The 19,870-nt window shown below is 37.4% G+C and overlaps 3 protein-coding genes across 5 annotated transcripts in view; 2 read left to right on the top strand and 1 right to left on the bottom strand.

Annotated features, from left to right (window-relative positions):
- Positions 1-19,646, top strand: OMD (osteomodulin). 2 transcript variants are annotated; one of them, XM_019713826.3, is made up of 4 exons: positions 1-3,470; positions 5,400-5,532; positions 8,752-9,705; positions 10,268-19,646. In XM_019713826.3, the coding sequence occupies exons 3-4, from the start codon at positions 8,766-8,768 to the stop codon at positions 10,597-10,599; spliced, it is 1,272 nt and encodes a 423-aa protein (XP_019569385.1). In that variant the 5' UTR covers positions 1-3,470; positions 5,400-5,532; positions 8,752-8,765; the 3' UTR covers positions 10,600-19,646. The 2 variants fall into 2 exon arrangements, with proteins under 2 accessions (XP_019569385.1, XP_019569384.1); XM_019713825.3 differs by lacking the exon at positions 5,400-5,532 and having other exon boundaries at positions 9-927; positions 2,942-3,470.
- Positions 1-19,870, bottom strand: part of CENPP (centromere protein P) — a 229,503-nt gene that overhangs the window by 130,391 nt on the left and 79,242 nt on the right. The window lies entirely within an intron of this gene.
- The window catches only part of OGN (osteoglycin), a 17,335-nt gene continuing 16,972 nt past the window's right edge, over positions 19,508-19,870 (top strand). Inside the window, exon 1 of the mRNA XM_019713828.3 lies at positions 19,508-19,645. The gene's annotated coding sequence lies outside the window, so the exon portion shown is untranslated. The remainder of the gene's footprint in view (positions 19,646-19,870) is intronic.

Raw genomic sequence — 19,870 nt, forward strand, 5'->3', positions numbered from 1 at the left:
TATAAGTAGAGGAAATGACATTTTTCCTTTTAACATAATATTTAAACATAATATTAACATAATATTGGCTGTGTTCCATCCAGACCTGGTTTCCAAACCTCCACAGGTGATTCAGATGCTGTGTTAAGGATAAGAACTTCTCATTTCTTCTTTCCCTTTTCTCTCTTCTGTAGACAGCAGCCAACCAGTTACCAAGAGTGTCTTCTGTTCTCAGTGTTACTGTATTTATGTTTTTATGCTAACAAAGATATGTTCTATATGCAGGACATATGATGTCCACTGATCAGCTGACCAGGTGATGTCCGGGAGCCAACAGCAAGAGAACAGGCAGGAAGTTAGAAAGATAATCTCTGTGTTGGTACAGGGTAGCTTTCCAGGAGCACCTTTTCTCCATCAGGCAGGAAGTTAGAAAGATATCCAGAAAACGGAGAAGAGGGAGAAGCTTGGAAGGTACTGTGCATTCATTCACATAATATTTACTCAGTACCCACTATGAACAGACAATGTGGGGACATGAGAGAGTCCAGATGGAAAGGAGAAATCAGACAAACAACTGCACAGCGTTCCAAGCAGAGGGAAAAGCGCGTGCCGAGGCCTTAGTGAGCAAGGACCGGGCCAGTGTGGGCACAGCCCAGAAACAGTCAGCTGCTCCAAGAACGGGCGAGAGGCAGGCTATCAGCGCTTCCCCAGACGTGAAGGTCATGCTTAGGATTTTAAATATGAGGCGCCACTAGAGGAAGCACTGTACAGTTTAGACTGGTTTCTATATAGAACAAGATGCAAAATGGATTGGAAAAGGAGATGTGTGGACACAGGGAGACCGGTGGAGACACGACTGGGAGCATCTGGGTGAGAGACAGCAGTGGCTGGAAGGAAGACGGTGGCAGCAGAGACCAAGAGCCACAGACACACATGGAAGTTCCTTAGGTACTGGGCACAAAGGGCTCGGGAGCTGATCCGATCAGGACGTGAGGGCCAGAAGGTGATAGATCAGTCGTTCTCCAGGCTGCATGCACTTGGGACACATGTTAAAATAGAAGTTCCTGGGCCCACACTCAGAGGTTCTGACTTTGCAGGTCTGGGTGTAGATGCTGGAACCTGAATTTTGAAGCTAGCAGCCCTGGCAACTAGCATACTGATGGGCCTCCCTCCACACTTGGGGATGCGTTGATTCAGGACTCAAACTTTGGGCTTCCATAAGAATGGGTGAGGTTGGAACGCGGGCACCATTTTATGGGAGAAGTGAATGACGAGGGAACTGGAAACCAGCCATGAGTTCAGCAGTGTGCGTTCCTCACAGGCCCGTAAAGGCAGATGCAAAAGGTTAGCCATTTCTACTGGGCACATGTGACACACAGTGTTTGGACTATTTTGTAGGGCTGCCTGAGGTCTTCCTGATAGAAACAGCTCACCTGCCTCCTAAACATGATTTGATTTGGAATGCTGGGAGGCTAAGTCTTCCAAGCACATCAGGAGCATATTTACTTTCTGTTTTCCTCCTCCATGACCACAGGCACTTTTACTGCTGAGTCCCTAGCACTGAAAACTGCCATGAACAAAGTAGCTGCTCAATAAACATTAGCTGACTAAGTAAATGAAAAATCATCTTCATGCTTATGATCATAATTAAGCAGGTCTCAATCAGGCCTTTCTGAGCCAGCAACATGTTATTTAGCCTTGAAATACTGTATCTACTTCAATCAAATTATAATCGTAGAATATCATTTAGACTTTTCAGCAATTCAACTGACTTGTCTCCTCAATTGCTTCAATTATAAACACCTTGCTGAAACAGTGAACTATCACAATCACAGCTTCTACTTTCCCTCTAAGGCCTGACTCACGCCCCCCCATTCCACCTTCCCTCCCAAACCTACACCTCCTGGACACGGTCAACCTCACGTAAATTTCGTGGACACCTTTGATTCTGTATGCTTGAGCTGTCTATTGATATTCTTTCCACATTTGTGAGGAACATGAACAACATAATCACTACCATAAGTTCAAATTGCAGAGTTAAAAGAGGAATTTTATAAAAATTAAGTGTTGACTTTAAATTAATCTTCCAAAAGAACCGAGAGGGCATGTAAAATACTTTTTGGAAAAAGTACACAGACTTGCTCTCTTTTCCTTAGTGTGGAAGACTGAGGTTGAAGAACAAAGACTAATAGAAAACATATGGAAAAGATTAGTAACAAGATGAACTCTTAGTCCAAACACAGTCTGCCACGTTTTACATACCAGTGTCTCAAATAATAGAGGAGACTTTTTAAATATTGCCAAAACATCACTTGAAACACTGTACACTTTCTAAAAATCTGAAATGTAACAAAATAAATCTTGTGAATTCTTTGTAGAAACTTAATGGAAAACACTATTTTGAAGAAACGAAAATGAATTCCAGGATTCATTTTACCTTATTAGTTTGCACAAGCTTGAAAGAATCTCCCAAAGAATGAACTCAAAGTTCACTGCTGAGAAATACAAGTTAACGCTGTTTAAGGGTGAAAACATTAGTATAAAAAGATAGCATTTCAACAGTTAATTGCTGCTCTTCAGGAGAGACAGTTCAGTGAAATCAGGAAATTTTCTACATCTGCAAAATAAAGGCAATAGTAGTTGGTCAGCAGAAGTTCCTATTTCCATCTTATTCAATACTATAAAATTATTTTTGTACTCCTAAAAACAGACAAATCTGAAATATACCTTCTGAAGGCAAGACACTGAATTCTATAACCAAGAGTTGAATTTTTATTTCAAAGGTGATCAGAGCCATTCTTGTGGGTGTATTTGCGAGGAAAGGTGAGAAAGGGGACAGGTGATAGAAAAGGAGGTATAATTCTTTGCATGGAGAAGTTATACATTTAACCTGTGTCTCCAGTGACAATCTATTTCACTTTAAAAATAAACTAGATGTGAAATGCTATGTTTCTAATCCTAGGTCCTTGTCTTAATGAAGGGAAGCACTGGTGTGAACACAGGGTATCAGACAACCAGTCTCAAGACGACTCCGCGTTCCACCTTAAATTGCTGAGAAATGTTACAGTGGACCTTAATTTAAGGAATTCTTTGGCATGAAAATGAAAATAAAAACAGTAATCAGTACACGCTGTTTCATTTAGTTCTGTTTGCCTTTCATATTAGAGGAAATTCTTGCCACACCTCAAACCAAAATTCAGGGGAAAAGAAAGAAGTAAGCCACATAAATCTGACCGAGAACACAAGAATCTTAATTTGAATCCACAAAGTTTTGGATAATGAAAAGAAATACATAATTTTAATTCATCCCAAGTGTTTTCCAGGCAGATTATATTTGCTTAAATTGCTTCAGTAATTCAACAGACAGCCCTGTTTGGACATACAGTTACTGTGGATTTTTCAGAGACTCGGTTAAAGAATTTAGGAATTTCTGATTCACTTACAGGATTTGCAAATTCATCAACCCCTGAAAACTAAAGCAAACTCAACAGGTATGATGATAAAATAATTTTTCAATTTTTAAAGAAAGTATTCCTACTGTTAAAAATTAAAAAGTATATTGGATGTGTTTAACATTAAAATAGATTGTAGGCATCATAAAAGCACAATTTTTGGAAGCAATAGCTGGTAAAAGCTACATTAAAACTTTGATTAGCCAAAATATTCAGGGAAAGAAGTATTACAGTGAATTTAATTTTCTAACTTAAGATCCACCCAACAAATAATCTTTGTAAACTCGTATATATTTTTGTTCTTATTGTTAATTGTTTTGAATGAATGATTCTCAGGTTAATGGAATAATTTTCTATCTCTTTCTCTCTCTCAACTTTAAATGACAAAAAAATTGACAAATGATTTTAGGCCATACATCTGAGCAGTGCTAGAGATTCTGGTGGTAGGGAAGATGGATATTTGTACAAATTTCACTAGAAATTTTTTCAAAATTTCTCCATTAACCAAATTCATGATATTAGAATGGTTTTGTTTTCATTTGCCTGTTTCTCAAAGGGAAGACATGAATACTGTATCTAGTTCTGAAGGATCTAGTTTCTTGGGTTTCGGTTAATTAAGATTTAAATGTATTACGGCTAAAAATAATTTTAAGACTTTCATATTTTTAATAGCAAAAGAGTCTTACTTCCTTAGGCCTTGGGTGTAATAGTGATGTACACTAATTTTAAAGAGTTAAATTGAAAACTGCTTTGGAAAAAATTCTGAACCATATATTAATATTTGGTTTCTTATACTCTAGTTTCTGTGGCATACTAATAAAACAATTAAGTCTTTAAATTAGTATAATGCTATGAGGCTTTCCAATTACTTTAAACTTTGAAGAACAAACTTCTATCTTATTTTGATTAATAATTTTAATTAAAACTTTCTGGATAAAAAGTATGAGTGCTTTTCTTCCAAGTAAGAGAAATGTTATGACCTAGAAACTTTTGTAGCTATAATATGAAAAATTCACATATTAATGGATATTTTTTAAAACTGGTAACCTGTATTTTACTTTAACTTTCTTTTTTACATTTGTTATTTTTAAACTACACAATGCAATAGGAAAGTGAAGAATGTAGTATATTGTGATGGAGAAATATTCAACAGAAAAGAGAACAGCCACATTCTCTGTGACTGTTCATTTAAAGAAATCACCGTGGCAAAATAAATGCCTAGAAATAATCAACATTAATAGTGATAAGTATCATTAACAAGATGGAATCTATAACTTATTAATCCAAATTTTTTAGCATTTTACTAGATTCTGTCAAAAATTAGAGGTCAGGAAATGAGATAATTGATAATGAGTTACACTATTTTGCTATAGTTAGCCTGTAGCCAACAAGCATAAATTGTAAAACATGAAAGGTCAGAAGTGATAAAAATATGCTTGGCAAATGGCTGGGAAGAGATTAGTTGAATGAACATTTGGACGAGAAGAAATGAGATCATTGTAACGGGAAAATCTCAGGAGTGAAATGGAAGAATAAGGGGAATGGAAAATAATGGACATAGAGATGGATTCCAGACCAGAAAGCTGCACAAACAACAGTCACAGGGAGTGGGGCAAGGGGGAGGTACAGGGCCACCCTCTCGAGGGATGAGGACAATGATGATGAGTTAAGTTCAAAAGAGAAACCTTTCTTCTTCGTGGCCAAGACCACAAGAATCCCTTTACTTCCAGAGCGGCCCCTTCTGAGGTCTTGATTCCAAGTCACAGGTATGCAATAAGGTGCAGGATCAAAAGTATCATCCAAGTCTCCTTTTTTTCCAATAATTTCTCATAATTATTGAACAACAGAGTCATGACTTTAATTCTCAAATGTAATCATGTAATTAATGATTGCTAATATTCCTAACACAAGGATAAGGTTCAGAGTTCTGATGAGCAACGCTCTTTACAAAGTTCCCCTGTGTACCAGGGAGCATGCGAGACCCCCACATGGCCTGACTCTTCGCAGCCACGTGTCTGCTTCTGCTTCTACTTCCACCTTCTGGGAGGCGGCAAACTCACAGAGCTCCATGGTGCAGTGAGATTGACATGAAGTGTGATAAGTACTTCAAAAAGTTTATATGCTACTATAATGAGAATAATGCTACAAATGTAATACATAAGTTATTATCAACTAGTGAGTAAATAGGACATCTTATACCCAGGCCTGCTAACCTCATGATGTCTGGGCCAAACGATGCCTATGAAGACTTCCCTTCCCCCCCAGGCAGGGTTAAGCCATGGACTCCCAAAGGCCTGGTGTCTCTGCTATAAACCATATTTTCCTCTGCCTGAGAAAATGGTTCGCTGTGTTGTGTCTCTTGTCTGCTAAACTGTATGCTCATTACAGAAGGAACCTCATTTCTGTGTTCCCCACCTAGCAGTGCCTTACACCTAGAAATAATTCAAGACGATGATTAACTGAAGTGACCCAAGCAAACTAAGTAACTACTAACAGCTGTAAGATGCTTTCCTAACCAGGCTCACACAGCACCTAGTACAGGTCTCTAACCACAGCAGGTGATAGCCCTCCCAGTCAGGTCCACTGGGAGCTTCCCAATCCCCGTGTGGCTCTGCCAGCACTGAACACGACCCTCTGGAATAAGGCTTCAGCTGCCAGGACTCTGCTAGTTCACGAACACTGCAGCGTGGAGATCACAGCCCAGCTGTACTAATGAGTGAAATCAGGTGTTCATTCCCAGAGTGCATCTCAGGTCAGAATCCAGGCCCTCCAGATTCTGGTCCACAAGGTTCATAGTGGTTTTACTTGGCTCTTTCAATTGGTTAACCACCAGTTCCCAAACACCCCTCCCTTTGTTGCTTATATATTTTTGCTCATCTCTTCTATCTGGAAATCTTCTTCTCTTTCTGTGAGCAGCTCCCTAATATTCTTTCAAAGTCTGTTCAAATGCCACATCTTCCTTGAATCCCACATATAAGAACAATGGATGAAGTCAATTTAGATTTGCAATAGAAAATTATGAGTCTCAAAATCACAGGTTATTTAAAAAGATCAAACCATTGCTATTTTGGCATTTCCTGTAGGTAGTGACAAGACTAAATACAAGAAAATGTATTAGAACTATACGATTGTTTGATCCTATTTCCTTGGTAAAAATAGGAAATAAGGTCATCATCACCAAAACCAATGGGGAAGGAGGTTTTAGAGGCTTGTCTAAAAAAGAAGGGGAAAGAATGCACTAAACAGATGTTGCCGGCAGCACTTGAACAGTCAGGAATTTAAGTGAGACCAGTTGTCATGATCCTGGTTTTCTCTTGTCATATTCAGTTTCCTGACTCAGGCCAAGAATAGATGGAGAAGCGACGTAACGAGAGCTGGGGTTTACCAGAAGCATTCGGGGATGGATGGGACCAGAAAGTTTAGGGCCGGTGCAAAGTGACAACAGCAACGCACTACGGATCTAGGGTGCTAAGAAAGAACTACAGGATCACTATCATTTAGGTGCCACTGAAGGGGAAGCATTACTGGAGGAAGGGATAAAAATAGGAGAGAGCGGTCAGAGTAGGAAGGGTTGCAGCACTAGTAATGACAAGGCCCACGGCGTGGGGTCACAGGAAGGACTGGAGAGGAAGACTGCAGGAAACATAAAGGAAAAAAGATCATAGGCTTCTGACTCTCCTTGAATAACTACTTCAAATCCCAAATACACACAATATTTACATTCTACCAAGTTTTAGTTTCTTACAAGAAAAGAAACAAGAAACTGAGATGTTTAGAAAGACAACAGTCTTTCTAAAATTAGGTTCTATCAGGGAAAATGACTGAAGTAACTACTTCCTCAATTATCCCAATGATGAAAAATAGCTAGTACCACTCTAGGTAAACAGGAGATAAGTCACTTCATTACATACAGTGATGTATTACGACATTAATTCTCTCATGAAACTCTGGCTGAGAAGGACAGAGAAAAATGGCCTCAGAATAAAACACCGTGTTTCCCCAAAAATAAGACTAGGTCTTATATTAATTTTTGCTCCAAAAGACGCATTAGGGCTTATGTTCAGGAGATGTCCTCCTGAAAAATCATGCTAGGGCTTATTTTCTGGTTAGGTCTTATTTTCGGGGAAACACGGTAGGTAGGTTTCCTTTTTGTGTGTGTTTTTTAACCTTTTCCTAAATAATATACTTATTCCATCTGGATCACTTTCCAATTTGCGAAGCACATTTATGTGCCTATCTCATATGACCCTAACAACTACCAGGTGAGATAAACAGGCAAGCAATTATATCCGTCATTTCATTGATGAGGCAAGAGGCAGATATGTTAAGTGACTTGACCATCCTGTGACAGGACTGAAATGAAGGTTTTCAGCCTCCACCATTCACTACAACCTCAAGTTTCAGCATAAGCCTTGACTGTCTGTGTTTCTCGAGCTGAGTGCTCCCTCCTTTAATCTACGAGGACATACCTTTCTATTCACCACATTACATGTCTCTCCAGATCCTCCAAGGGGTCAAACTCCTAGGAGACAGAACAGATTGTTTTTAAATATCTGTATACGTAGAACGTAAGTCAAAAATATTAGTAGAAAGAAGGAATCTAGGAAGGTAATACGCGAAATGTATAGAATAACCTATGCGATATTATAACTTAGCAGAATGTAAATATTGTGTGTATTTTGGGATTTGAAGTCGTTGTTCAAGTAGACTCAGAGACAAAAATAACTGGATTTTGGAAAATGTTTCATGGGGAAAATCTGAAGTCACGGTTAGGCTTGGAAAGAAAACACAAAGAGGAAACACAACTTTTTCTCAAGGAAAACATGATAGCTCTCTCATGTCTTCCCAAAGGACAGAAAGAACATCAGCAGACAGAAGTTGCAGTGGGAAAATTTTGGTTAATATTAAGGAAGAATCTCCTAGACAAAAGCTCTGCAGCTAAAGCACAGGGTCTCCCCTCTCATCAGTGGTGACCGTCACTGAGGGACCAGTCAGTGACAACACCCAGCATCGAGAGCAGAGGAATCATGCTGTGGTTGCAAATCTGTAGTCTCGTAAGCAAGGCAAACAGATTATCTTAAAAGAAGATTATTTCCTCTTGTTCAATGCAATATGTGACTTTAAGAAAGAAAAAAACTCCTTACTGGTACTTAAACATCAATGTTGACTTGAGCATTGCCCATTTATTCTGGACATTCTTTTGTAATTTCAGTACAGATATAGATATTATGTGCTTTATATAACTGTTAATTTATACAAGAATTATTCTAAGCTTCACTCACTTTTCGAACAATGTTATTTCCTTTTCTCCTTGCAATAGGACAAAAAAAGAATATGGGCTTTTTAGGTCCAGTATGTGTCCTTCTCTTATTTCTTGGAGTCAAGGTATATTGCCAATATGAAAGTTATCAATGGGATGAAGATTATGACCAAGAATCAGATGATGTCTACCAACCAGAATTCCAGTATCATCAAAATGTAGACTATAGAGTACCTTTTCATCAGCATACTTTAGGCTGTGCCAGTGAATGCTTCTGTCCACCCAACTTTCCATCATCAATGTACTGTGATAATCGCAAACTCCAGACTATTCCAAATATTCCGTCACACATTCAGCAAGTCTATCTTCAGTTCAATGAAATTGAGGCTGTGACTGCAGATTCATTCATGAATGCAACTCATCTTAAAGAAATCAATCTCAGCCACAACAAAATTAAATCTCCAAAGATTGATCATGGCGTGTTTGCTAAGTTGTCAAATCTACTACAACTTCACCTACAGTATAACAGTTTAGAAGAATTTCCGTTTCCTCTTCCGAGGTCTTTGGAAAGACTTCTTCTTGGTTACAATGAGATCTCCAGACTGCAGACAAATGCCGTGGATGGGCTAGTAAACTTGACCATGCTCGATCTCTGTTATAACCATCTTGATGCTTCCACGTTACAAGACAAAAACCTTGCCAAAATGGAAAAATTAATGCAGCTCAACCTATGTAATAACAGATTGGAATCAATGCCTCCTGGGTTGCCTTCTTCACTTATGTATCTGTCTTTAGAAAACAATTCAATTTCTTCTATACCAGAAAATTACTTCAGTGAACTTCCGAAACTTCATGCTCTGAGAATGTCACACAACAAACTACAAGACATTCCATACAATATTTTTAATCTTTCCAACCTTATAGAGCTCAATGTTGGACACAACAAACTGAAGCAAGCATTCTATATTCCAAGAAATTTAGAACACCTATACCTAGAAAATAATGAAATTGAAAGTATGTAAAATTTCATTATATTTTAAAGACAGAAAGAATAGTATTTTGACCTTTTAAAGAACAAATCTTTATAAAGCTATGCTTTACACATTGTAGAAAATAGTTGCTTTAAAGTTAGCTAGGAAAATGGCAGAAATTGGCCCCAGAGAAAGGTGTACTATAAAATGTATAGTCTTTTCTATTAAATTTTATCACCTTGAACATTGAGAAATAGTACTGTGGAGTATATGAAGAAATATGAGTATTTGGAGTAGTGGGGCTACAGGTGATTTTCATTATTTATTTTTGAGATTGTTTCTACTCAGAATTTATTACTTAAATAATTTATTACTTAAATAATTATTAAATATCCAATGAAGTCATAATTTATTTTGATAATATAAAATTCATTTAGTTTCATTTTCTTCATTTTAATATTTGATTATTGTAAAAATAATTAAACCTAATTCCACTTATAAGTATTCTGATTAATAAAATTATATTCATAAAACATTTTAATAAAATCCAACATAGGATTATGAATGTAATATAGCAGGATTAATTTTTAATTTGTATTTTTCAGATATCAATGTTACAGTGATGTGTCCATCTGTTGACCCACTATTTTACCACCATTTAACATACATTCGTGTGGACCAAAATAAGCTAAAAGAGCCAATAAGCTCATATATTTTCCTCTGCTTCCCTCATATACATAGTATTTATTATGGTGAACAAAGAAGCACTAATGGTCAAACAATACAACTGAAGACCCAAGTTTTAAGGAGATTTCACGATGATGCTGATAGTGAAGATGATGATGATGATGCTCATGAAGGCCCAGAACAAGAAGAAACAGAAGAAAACATGGACCCTCACTACTATGGAAGTCAAGAATGGCAAGAAACTATATAGATATACATGTGTAACTTCACAAAATCTTACCGCTCACGGTAATATATCCAGAATTATGTATTAGTATAAGATCAAGTACTTGAATTTAAGTTGTTGGTAACATCTTCATCATTACATAGAATTAGAACTTAACTCAAAATGATACAAGTCTTTAAGAATATAAATTAGAATGATAAGCGGGAATCAAACACTAAACTTTAAACAATTTTATCATGTTGAGAAAAACAGCGAGTAGGCCATTTCTAGTAATAGGGAATGTAATTTTTCTAAGAATGATGAAAGAAATAGAGTTAGAAGCTGAGAACTGTAAGCCATTTGCTTTGAATTATTATGAGGATAGTGTTTAAATGCCTGGAGGTTACATTAATATAATAATAGGCAGACGTTCATTTAAGGAATAGATTTATTTCTTTGACCTGATCTCCGAAAAAGCTCTCACACTTGTGTTTGAGATGTCATCCCCATGACCCTACCACTTACAGCACCGGATATTTTTTATTTTCAAAAGAGGCCATCCTACTAAGTATCCAAGGCATGGAATTCATAAAATCAACGAGTCTTGTTTTTCTCTCAGAGCACCAAAGCAACAAAATTTTAAACCCTATGTTTGGACAACTAAAAAACACCAAATTATTTCATCAAAATCTGTATTTAGCAAATTTCAGCAACTGTCCAAAACAATCTTTACTGTGCTTCATTATAACTGGGATAAATGTTTTTATAGTAAATTCACTAGAAAAAGGTTTCTTTGGTTTAGTTACATAAAGATTTCCTAATAAATGACTGCTTTGTTCACAAGGTTAAGTTAATGTTGGCACAAGAAAGTATATCAACATTATTAAACACTTCTATTTTTCTAGCACAATTAATTAGAAACATCTATGTGTATCAGCCAATGTTTATTTACATAGGGTTAAAGTTGAATAGAGTTCCTTTAAAATTTGAATAGACCAGCTTCTATATCTTGTTTAAAATCTTAAAAATCACATATTATTTAATCTATCATTTTGAAGTATTTTAAGTATGCCTTGTAATGAAGATGATCTAATTGCTTAATGAAGTTTCTTGATTTACCAGAAATGTTTCTTGACTAACATTTCATAGAATTCCTCAGATAAAGAATAAACACAAATATAGGGCTGTCTATACAGAGAAGCCAAAGAACAAACAATAATTTGGACGATACGCAAAGACCAGTTAAGTAAAACAATATTTTGAAGCAGTTTTCAAATGGCGAGTCTTTATTTTTCTGGAGATGACAGTTTAAAATGAAGCCTCTAATGCTCTTTATGTCTTTGAGTAGGTTATTAGCATTTGCAGAAACAGAACACCCACCTGAGCCCAGGGACAAGCTCAACAATCCAGAATGAACACAGGCAACTCTCCATTCATTCATTTAATTAACATTCATCAAGTCATTTGGTATGCAGGGCTCAGCAATGAGAGGTCTAGCAATAGAATACCCATGTATACCTGGCACATCGTAAGATGTAGGGCTGAGCATAAAGGTCAGAGCAAAATGCTGGCGATGTGGGTAATGCCCACTTTCAACAGAGGTAAAAAATTTTAAGGACCACCTACCCTTTCATTGAATTTCTTAAAAATAGGGCTATAAATTTGAACATTTACTATGATCTAATATGTAGAAAACACTGTGGGTGTTTTAGGAGATAAGACAAGACTATTTCTTACCAAGAATGGTTTAAGTTAATGAAAGACATCACAGAGAACAAATCAAAACCACAATGAGATACCCCTTCACACTCATAGGAAGCTCTAAGCAAACAGACAGCCAATCACACTTGCTAGCAAGGAGGTGGGAAAGTGGAACCCTCGTGTACCACTGGTAGGGATGTCAGATGCTGTGGCTGCTTTACAAAGCAGTCTGGCAGTTCTTCACAAAATTACAGTAACTATGATATAGCAATTCCACTCTTAGGTTTATAACCAAGAGAACTGAACACATATGTTCGCACAAAACATGTACACAAATGTTCATGGCAGCCTTATCCGTTAACAGCCAGAAAGCACACAAATGTCCATCAGCTGATAAATTTATAAACAAAATGTGGTCTATCCACACAATGGAATATTACTCGGCCGAAAGAAGGAATGAAGTAAGGACACCTGCTGCAACATGGATGAACCATGAAAATATTATACTAGTGAAAAGCCAGTCATAGGAGACCACATATTGTATCAATCTTTTTATAGGAAATGTCCAGAAGAGCCAAATCTACAGAGACAGAGAGATTATTGGCTGCCTGGGGCTAGGTGGCAGGGGAATAGAGGGAAAGTGGAGAGTGACTGATAATGAGTAGAGGGATTCTTTTTGGGGTGAAAAAAATATTCTAAAATTGATTGTGGTGATGGCTGTACAAGTCTGAAAAACTATTGAATTGTATACTTTAAAAGCGTAAATTGTATGAGATGTGAATTATCTCAAAGCTGTTATTAAAAAAATTTAACAAAGAAAATAAGATAAAACAACTCATTCTAACACGAGGAAAGAAATAAAATGCTGAAGTGGCAGTAACTATGAAAAGCAATGTGAACACAGATATTCTAACTTGGCTGGGATGTGGTGAAGTAGTTGAAGGCTTCAAGGAAGATGTGTGAGTAGGAACTGAATGGCAAGAGTGGAGAAAACATATTCCCAGGGCGAGATTAATACAGAGATGTGGTAATTACTTATTCCACCTCTTGCACAGTTAAAAAAAATAAAAACCCTACAATTTTCAGAATTTGGGGGCTTCTATCTCCTAAACTGATAAAATACATTTTAATCCTCAAAGAACAGCCTTAACAAAGAATAAAACAGTACAATTTAACAATTCAGAAGAAGGAATTTGAAATCAGATGTGCCTGAGTAGAAGAAGCCTGACTTCATACTTCTAACTAAGCTAGGTGACTCTGAGTAAGTTACTTAACTGCTGGAAGGCCCCCTTTCCACATTTCTACGAAAGGTGGTTCACATAGTTAGAGGAATAAAGAGAAAGTGTCCGTAACAAAGCATGTAACAAAGCCCATGCCAGTCACAGGCACCCAACAAGCAGGAACCATTATTTCAGCATGTCCAGCCCAGCCACCTGCTAGACCTACGAGGTGTGATCAGAACATACAGTGAGTGCTGCTGCCGAGTAACTTCCAATGGAAAGGCAGGGATCTTCAATATGCGTGGAACCTACCCTGTTTCCCCGAAAATAAGACCTGCTCAGACAATCAGCTCTAATGCGTCGTTTGGAGCAAAAATAATATACAACCTGGTCTTATATTATATAAGATTTGGTATTATATTACTATATTATATTATGTTATGTTATATTATATATTATGCTATATTATGTTATGTTGTTATATTATGTTATATTATATTATTATTATATCCAGTCTTATTGTAAAATAAGACAGGGTCTTATATTAATTTTTGCTCCAAAAGACGCATTAGAGCTGATTGTCCAGCTAGGTCTTATTTTCGGGTAAACACAGTAGTAACAGTGTGCGACAAGTTTCAACTTGCTTGGTGCAGTCAGTCGGGTGTGAGCTAAAATTGAGAGTAGGTGTGTTTTAAAGTGTGCCGTAAATCATCCTCCATCATGACAATGCTCCGTATCACACATCCCTTCTGGTACGGCAATTTCTGTCAAATAAAACATTACAGTGTGTCCTCATCCACCTTATTCACTGGATCTGGCACAGTGTGGCTTCTGGCTCTTCCCCAAAGTCAAAATGATTCAGGATATCGAAGCAGCCATGACAGGACAACTAAAGACACTCACGAAAGAGGACTTCCAGAACTGCTTCAGAAAGTGGCAAGAATGATGGGCTAAGTGTATTCAGAGCAAGGGGAGTATTTTGAATGGATTAATGGCAATGGGTCTTTTACTGTAATTTTTTTAAATTTAAACATTTACCGTATTTGTGATCACACCTCGCATGTGCTCCCCAAATATCAGCTGTGTTCTGCACACTTCAGTGCTGTCTCAGGGCCCCTAGAACAGAGTCAGCAACCTTCTGGTTCCTTCCAAGACTATACTCATAGGAAAGATTAGTGAACGAGAGAGACTTTATTAAAAGTTTCACTAGGGAGAGAGAGGAGGGTGCTTAAATCATACATGCACAACAAACATATTACAATTCACTATCTGATAGTTCAGCTTTCCAAAACACCTCTGGACGCCTGCCATGGAGGAGAGCAGGGTTTCCTCCAATCCCTCCCAAGGCACTCTGGCCAGCACGTGCTCAGACTCCTGTACAGGAGGAAAACGAGATCAGCTCTGCTCTGGTCCCTCCCTCCAAAGGTGCATATCTGCAAACACAGCGCAAATGGCCTTCAGCAGCAGGACTAATAAGAAAGCAGGTTAACAAACATCTTCGTTACTTAAAAATGCCTTAAGGAACTCATACTCACCCCAAGTATTTCCCATTGAAAACAAATAACCCCCAATACTTTCCCTAGGAGAAAGTGCAGCAACATCAACAAGCACATCAAGATTACAGATTAAAACCAGTTGATTTGATATTTATAACAGGAAAGAAAAAGATGAAAATTCATCTACTTTCTCATTACACTTCAAAATACCCATTATATTAATTACTAGGCTGAACTGTGCTTGTGACCACTAACAAACAAATCCAAATCATCCCACGAATCAAAGCGTAATTAACAAACATAAAAGCATAACATACATTTATTTAGCTTTTAGAAAGGCCATAAAAATAAAGGATATTTCATAAATTTGCTCACAATATTACTAGTTGAGAATGTTAAGCTGGTGTTTAAATATTACCTGAAACATTTTGACTTTATTCCTCAAGCTGGGACCACTGAACTCAAATGCAGATGTATGCATATCATATAACACACTTAACCAACTCCACGGGAACAAAATAGAAGAAACAAACATTGTCTCTTCTGTATATTTTTATTATTGCAGAGAATTCGTATGACCCCAAGGACGGCTAGAACTAAAATCCTGGTTTCCTGATTTCAAATCCTTTTTTCTAAATCTTGGAAATAAAGTTTAACAGCAGCTAGAAACAAAATTAAATCATAGTAGCTAAAATATACAAAGTTTCTTTAAATATAACTATGCCTAGCATGTAACTATTATAAAATCATGGACATGTCTGCCATTACATTACATATTTAGGTTGTGAACCCACTATATGGAGATTTATGTATTACTCAGAAAAATTAAACTCACAAATATGATATATTTTTAACATGAACCCTTCTTCACATTGAATCATAATTCCCCTCCCTTTAAATCTCACCCTTTAGTCTGGGAAGTACTAGGTTCTCCTCTTTATCTCATTTCACCAAATGACTGGACTTCAGGATATAACAAGATTTGACAATGAGAGTCAAATCACCGATTTCCATAAAATCCTAGAATACTGGGTTTTAAAGCATCTATAAATATCTGGCAACTCAGTGACTCTCAGTGGGTGTGACTTTGTCCTCCAGGGGACACTGGCAATGTCTTGAGACAATGTGGTTGTCACAGCAGGGACGAGGGCGTGGAGGAGTGTTACTGGCATCTAGTGGGCAGAGGGCAGGGATGCTGCTAAATGTCCTCCAATGAACAGGACAGTCCCCACAGCAAAGAACGATCCGGTCCAAAATTTCAATAGTGCTGAGGTTGAGAAACTCTGCAGGAACTAGAGTCTAGTCCAAAAGATAAAGAAAATAAACCACAAAGAAGTTAACTCAGCCAGAGCAGGGGAAGGTTAACGACAGAAGAAAACTAATGCCTAGGTGTTCTGACTCCTAAATTATACTACTTCCTATAAAATTACAGGACGAAGAAGATAGAGGGAAGACTCTTCCAGATTGTGGTTTTTTTGAAACTTAATCCACTTGGTAATTATGTGTTCTCTATCAGTAGAACTAAGCCTCCTCCAAAACAATATTCTTCCTAGGAAACCCTTGTTTCCAACATTCAATTCCATTCAATACATTTTCGGTTGCCTGGTAGGGTGGGACTAGTCATATCCGATAGTCTTAGGGTTGGGTTGACCATGCCAGAAAGAGACAGAAGGATCATGTGATTTAGGATGGGGACTTTGGGTCATTCAGCATCAGTCAACCTGGATGCTGAGTGCAACCACAAGGACACTCACCAGTGATGCCTATGTAAGAACATCCCAGTGAAAACTGAACAGCGAGGCCATGCTGTCCCACATCAATGCCGGGAGGGTAAAGCATCCTGAGAACAATGACGCTCTGCACTCTTGAACAATCCCAGATTCTGCCCAATGCATCCCTTCTTTTGGCTGATATTTAGGTGCATCCTTCTCATGTAATAAACCATAACTATAATGGTGCTTTCAGTAAGTTCTGTAAGTCCTTCTAGCAAATTATCAAATGTGAGAGCGGTTTTGAGGACTGTGCCCACAAACTTTAAAGTTTGGCTAACTCTGGGAAAGAAGATGGTTTATTTTCCAGTGCAGTTCTGAATCTCTCTAGAATCTAGCCTTGTGTAGTCATCTCCCCTTCAATTTGGGTGTAACTCTGACTTGCTTCTAACCAAAAGACATAGCAAAGATGATGGCATACATGTGATTATGTGTGCATGACTGCTACAAAGACTGTAATGCCCATCTTGCTGGAGACTATCTCCGTTTCTGGATGCGAAGAAGCAACCTGCTATGTTAGGAGCTGCCTGATGGAGGAGGCCATGCTGCAAGGAATTGGAGGTGGCCTTTGGCTGACATCCAGCAAGAAACTGAGGCACTTAGTTGCACACTCTGCACGAAGCTGTGGCCGACAACCACATGGGCTCACACACGAACCCTTTACCCTAGCCAGCTCCTGAAGTGAACTGCAGGCCCAACCAACACCTGGATTGCAGCTTCGAGGTAACATCCCGAAACAGAGAACCAAGCAAGGCCATGCCTGGACTCCTGACCCACAGAAAATGTGAGATAATGAACATGTGTTATTTTAAGCCTCTAAAGTTGTAATAAATAACCAATACAACAGACAAGTAGTGGTATTCTTCAAAAGTTCAACATTAGTGGGATATTTATAAAATGAAAATAGGATGTCACTCACTGGCTAAAAACAAATCTCTCAGTGGTCTCTCACTGGCCACAGCACCAAGCCCAAACACCTTAACAAGATATAAAAGACTCTGTGATCTGACTCTAGTCCCATCTGACATGCCCCACCCCTCTCACCTCTTTTCTCCCTCCCTCCAAGCTCCAGCCATATACCACTTATTACAAATTTCTCAGTGATTTACTGTCCCCAGCCTGTGATGCTTCCCTGCCTAGAACACCTCACCCTCTGCCCTCAGCCCCACTCCTCACCCATTTTCTCTACGTAAGTCAGCTTGGCGCAGCCTCCGTGGTCTCCCCGTGTCCCAGGCTCTGTGAGCAGGTCCCACTGCGCGTGCTATGCTGTGTTTGCTGCCCTTCCTGCTGACTCAGACAACAAGTTCCTTGCCTGAGCTTATTTTGTCTGTCATTCTGGCAGACAACTGGTTGGTGCTCGATAAACTTTTACTAAATGAATGAATGTTAATAAAACTATATCATTAACTGGTCATAACTTTTCAAGAAAAGATATTACAATCCACAAGTAATTTTTTGTAGTACAAAGTATCAAACTGTGTATACTATCAGCAAATCTATGAATTTCTAAGATCCTCTATATATGACATTTAATATCTATCCAGTTTACTTCTCCACATCCTGTTAAACCTTCCATACAAGGCAAAAATAAATCAGTAACTGCTGTTTCATTATTAGATATTTTCAAAGACTTTAAAAGTTTTATTGTATCCTTAAAACCATAAAATTGACGATTTATATCAACCAAAATCAGAAAATGTCACAACTAAATTTAAAATAACACACAGTCAAATAAAAACATGAGTATTTAAGTCTTAGGTTATCTAAGCTTTATTTGAAAGGACCTAAAGCCAATTTTGAATAGAAAAGAGAATACGTATTCTTTCATTTTCTTTTTTTAAAATATTTATCCATATCCATGTTTATTGAATATTTAGCTGAGAGGAGAAATAAATGTTTGCTAAAAGCATGAAAGAATGATAAAAATAAAAGTGAATCTTTAAAGATCATCATATAGTTATCTAAAATACCACTTAAACTTTTAAAAAGTAAATATTTAACCAGAGGGTAAGGGCATTGGGGGGTGGGAGATGAGGGTAAGGGGGATCAAATATACGGTGATGGAAGGAGAACTGTCTCTGGGTGGTGAACACACAATGGGATTTATAGATGTTATAATACAGAATTCTACACCTGAAATCTATGTAATTTCACTAACAATTGTCACCCCAATAAATTTTTAAAAAAAAAATTAAGAAAAAGGCAAAAAATTAAATATTTATAGTTTTCTTCACTTAGCAAACAAAAATACATTTTATTATCAAACCCAAATTATAAATCAAATTTACTTTTTAAAAGCTGATTTTGACTCTTGGGTTATTTTATGTGTAACTAAAATAAAGGAGAGGGCACCCCAAATGACTAAACTATAAAATAATTTGTGCTAAAACTAATTTTTACGTTGGAAATTTCTTAGCTATATACTGTCGTGCTAGAACAATGTTTTACTTCTCATAAAATTAAGATCATAAACTCTTCTTTGGTTTGGTGTTTTATTTCATTCAAAAAGCAGATGTTTCATCTCCTGGGAAAGCAATGAAATGAAGGCATGATTTTATAACTATGTCATCTTCATAAACTAATATTCACAAAAACATTAGTGTTTATTTTGCAAGGTGAAAATAACACGAACTTAAGGTAACTGGTAGAAGCAGACTGAGTACAATCGTTATAAACACTCTAAGCACAGTTCTCTAGCACCACACACTGTATTTCACCCCGAGAAAGAATGTCGGCAAAGATCCCACCACATGGAAATTGCTTCTAAACTGCTGGGCCCTGAAATTCTGTTCTGCAGTCTGAAATCACTCCACAGCTTTCCTCATTCACCCTCCCACTTGGATTTCTGCACAGGCATGAACATCTATTGAGAAAAACCACAAAAAACTTCAAAATAGCTACAACGGTAGGCTCTATTTTCACATTTTATTCTAAATAGCATTTAGAAGATGTGACTCATCTAACAATGCGAATAAATGTAAAGGCTATTTCTAATTGTTTTTCAAGTTTCAGCTACATTGAACAATTATTTTTAACAAGCACTTTAATATATACCATTGCATAACTTTAATATCCATGCAGGCAAGAACAGGGTGCTGCAAATGTCGTAAACCATGTTATTCTTAATTTT

This window comes from Rhinolophus sinicus, chromosome 16 (genome assembly GCF_057876585.1).
Source record: "Rhinolophus sinicus isolate RSI-liver-muscle chromosome 16, RSI-T2T, whole genome shotgun sequence".
Classification (NCBI taxonomy): domain Eukaryota; kingdom Metazoa; phylum Chordata; class Mammalia; order Chiroptera; family Rhinolophidae; genus Rhinolophus; species Rhinolophus sinicus.

Coding starts and splice junctions, on each gene's coding strand:
- OMD (XM_019713826.3), top strand. CDS start 8,766: ATGGGCTTTTTAGGTCCAGTATGTGTCCTTCTCTTATTTCTTGGAGTC. Junction 9,706..10,267: donor AGAAAATAATGAAATTGAAA/GTATGTAAAATT, acceptor TGTATTTTTCAG/ATATCAATGTTACAGTGATG.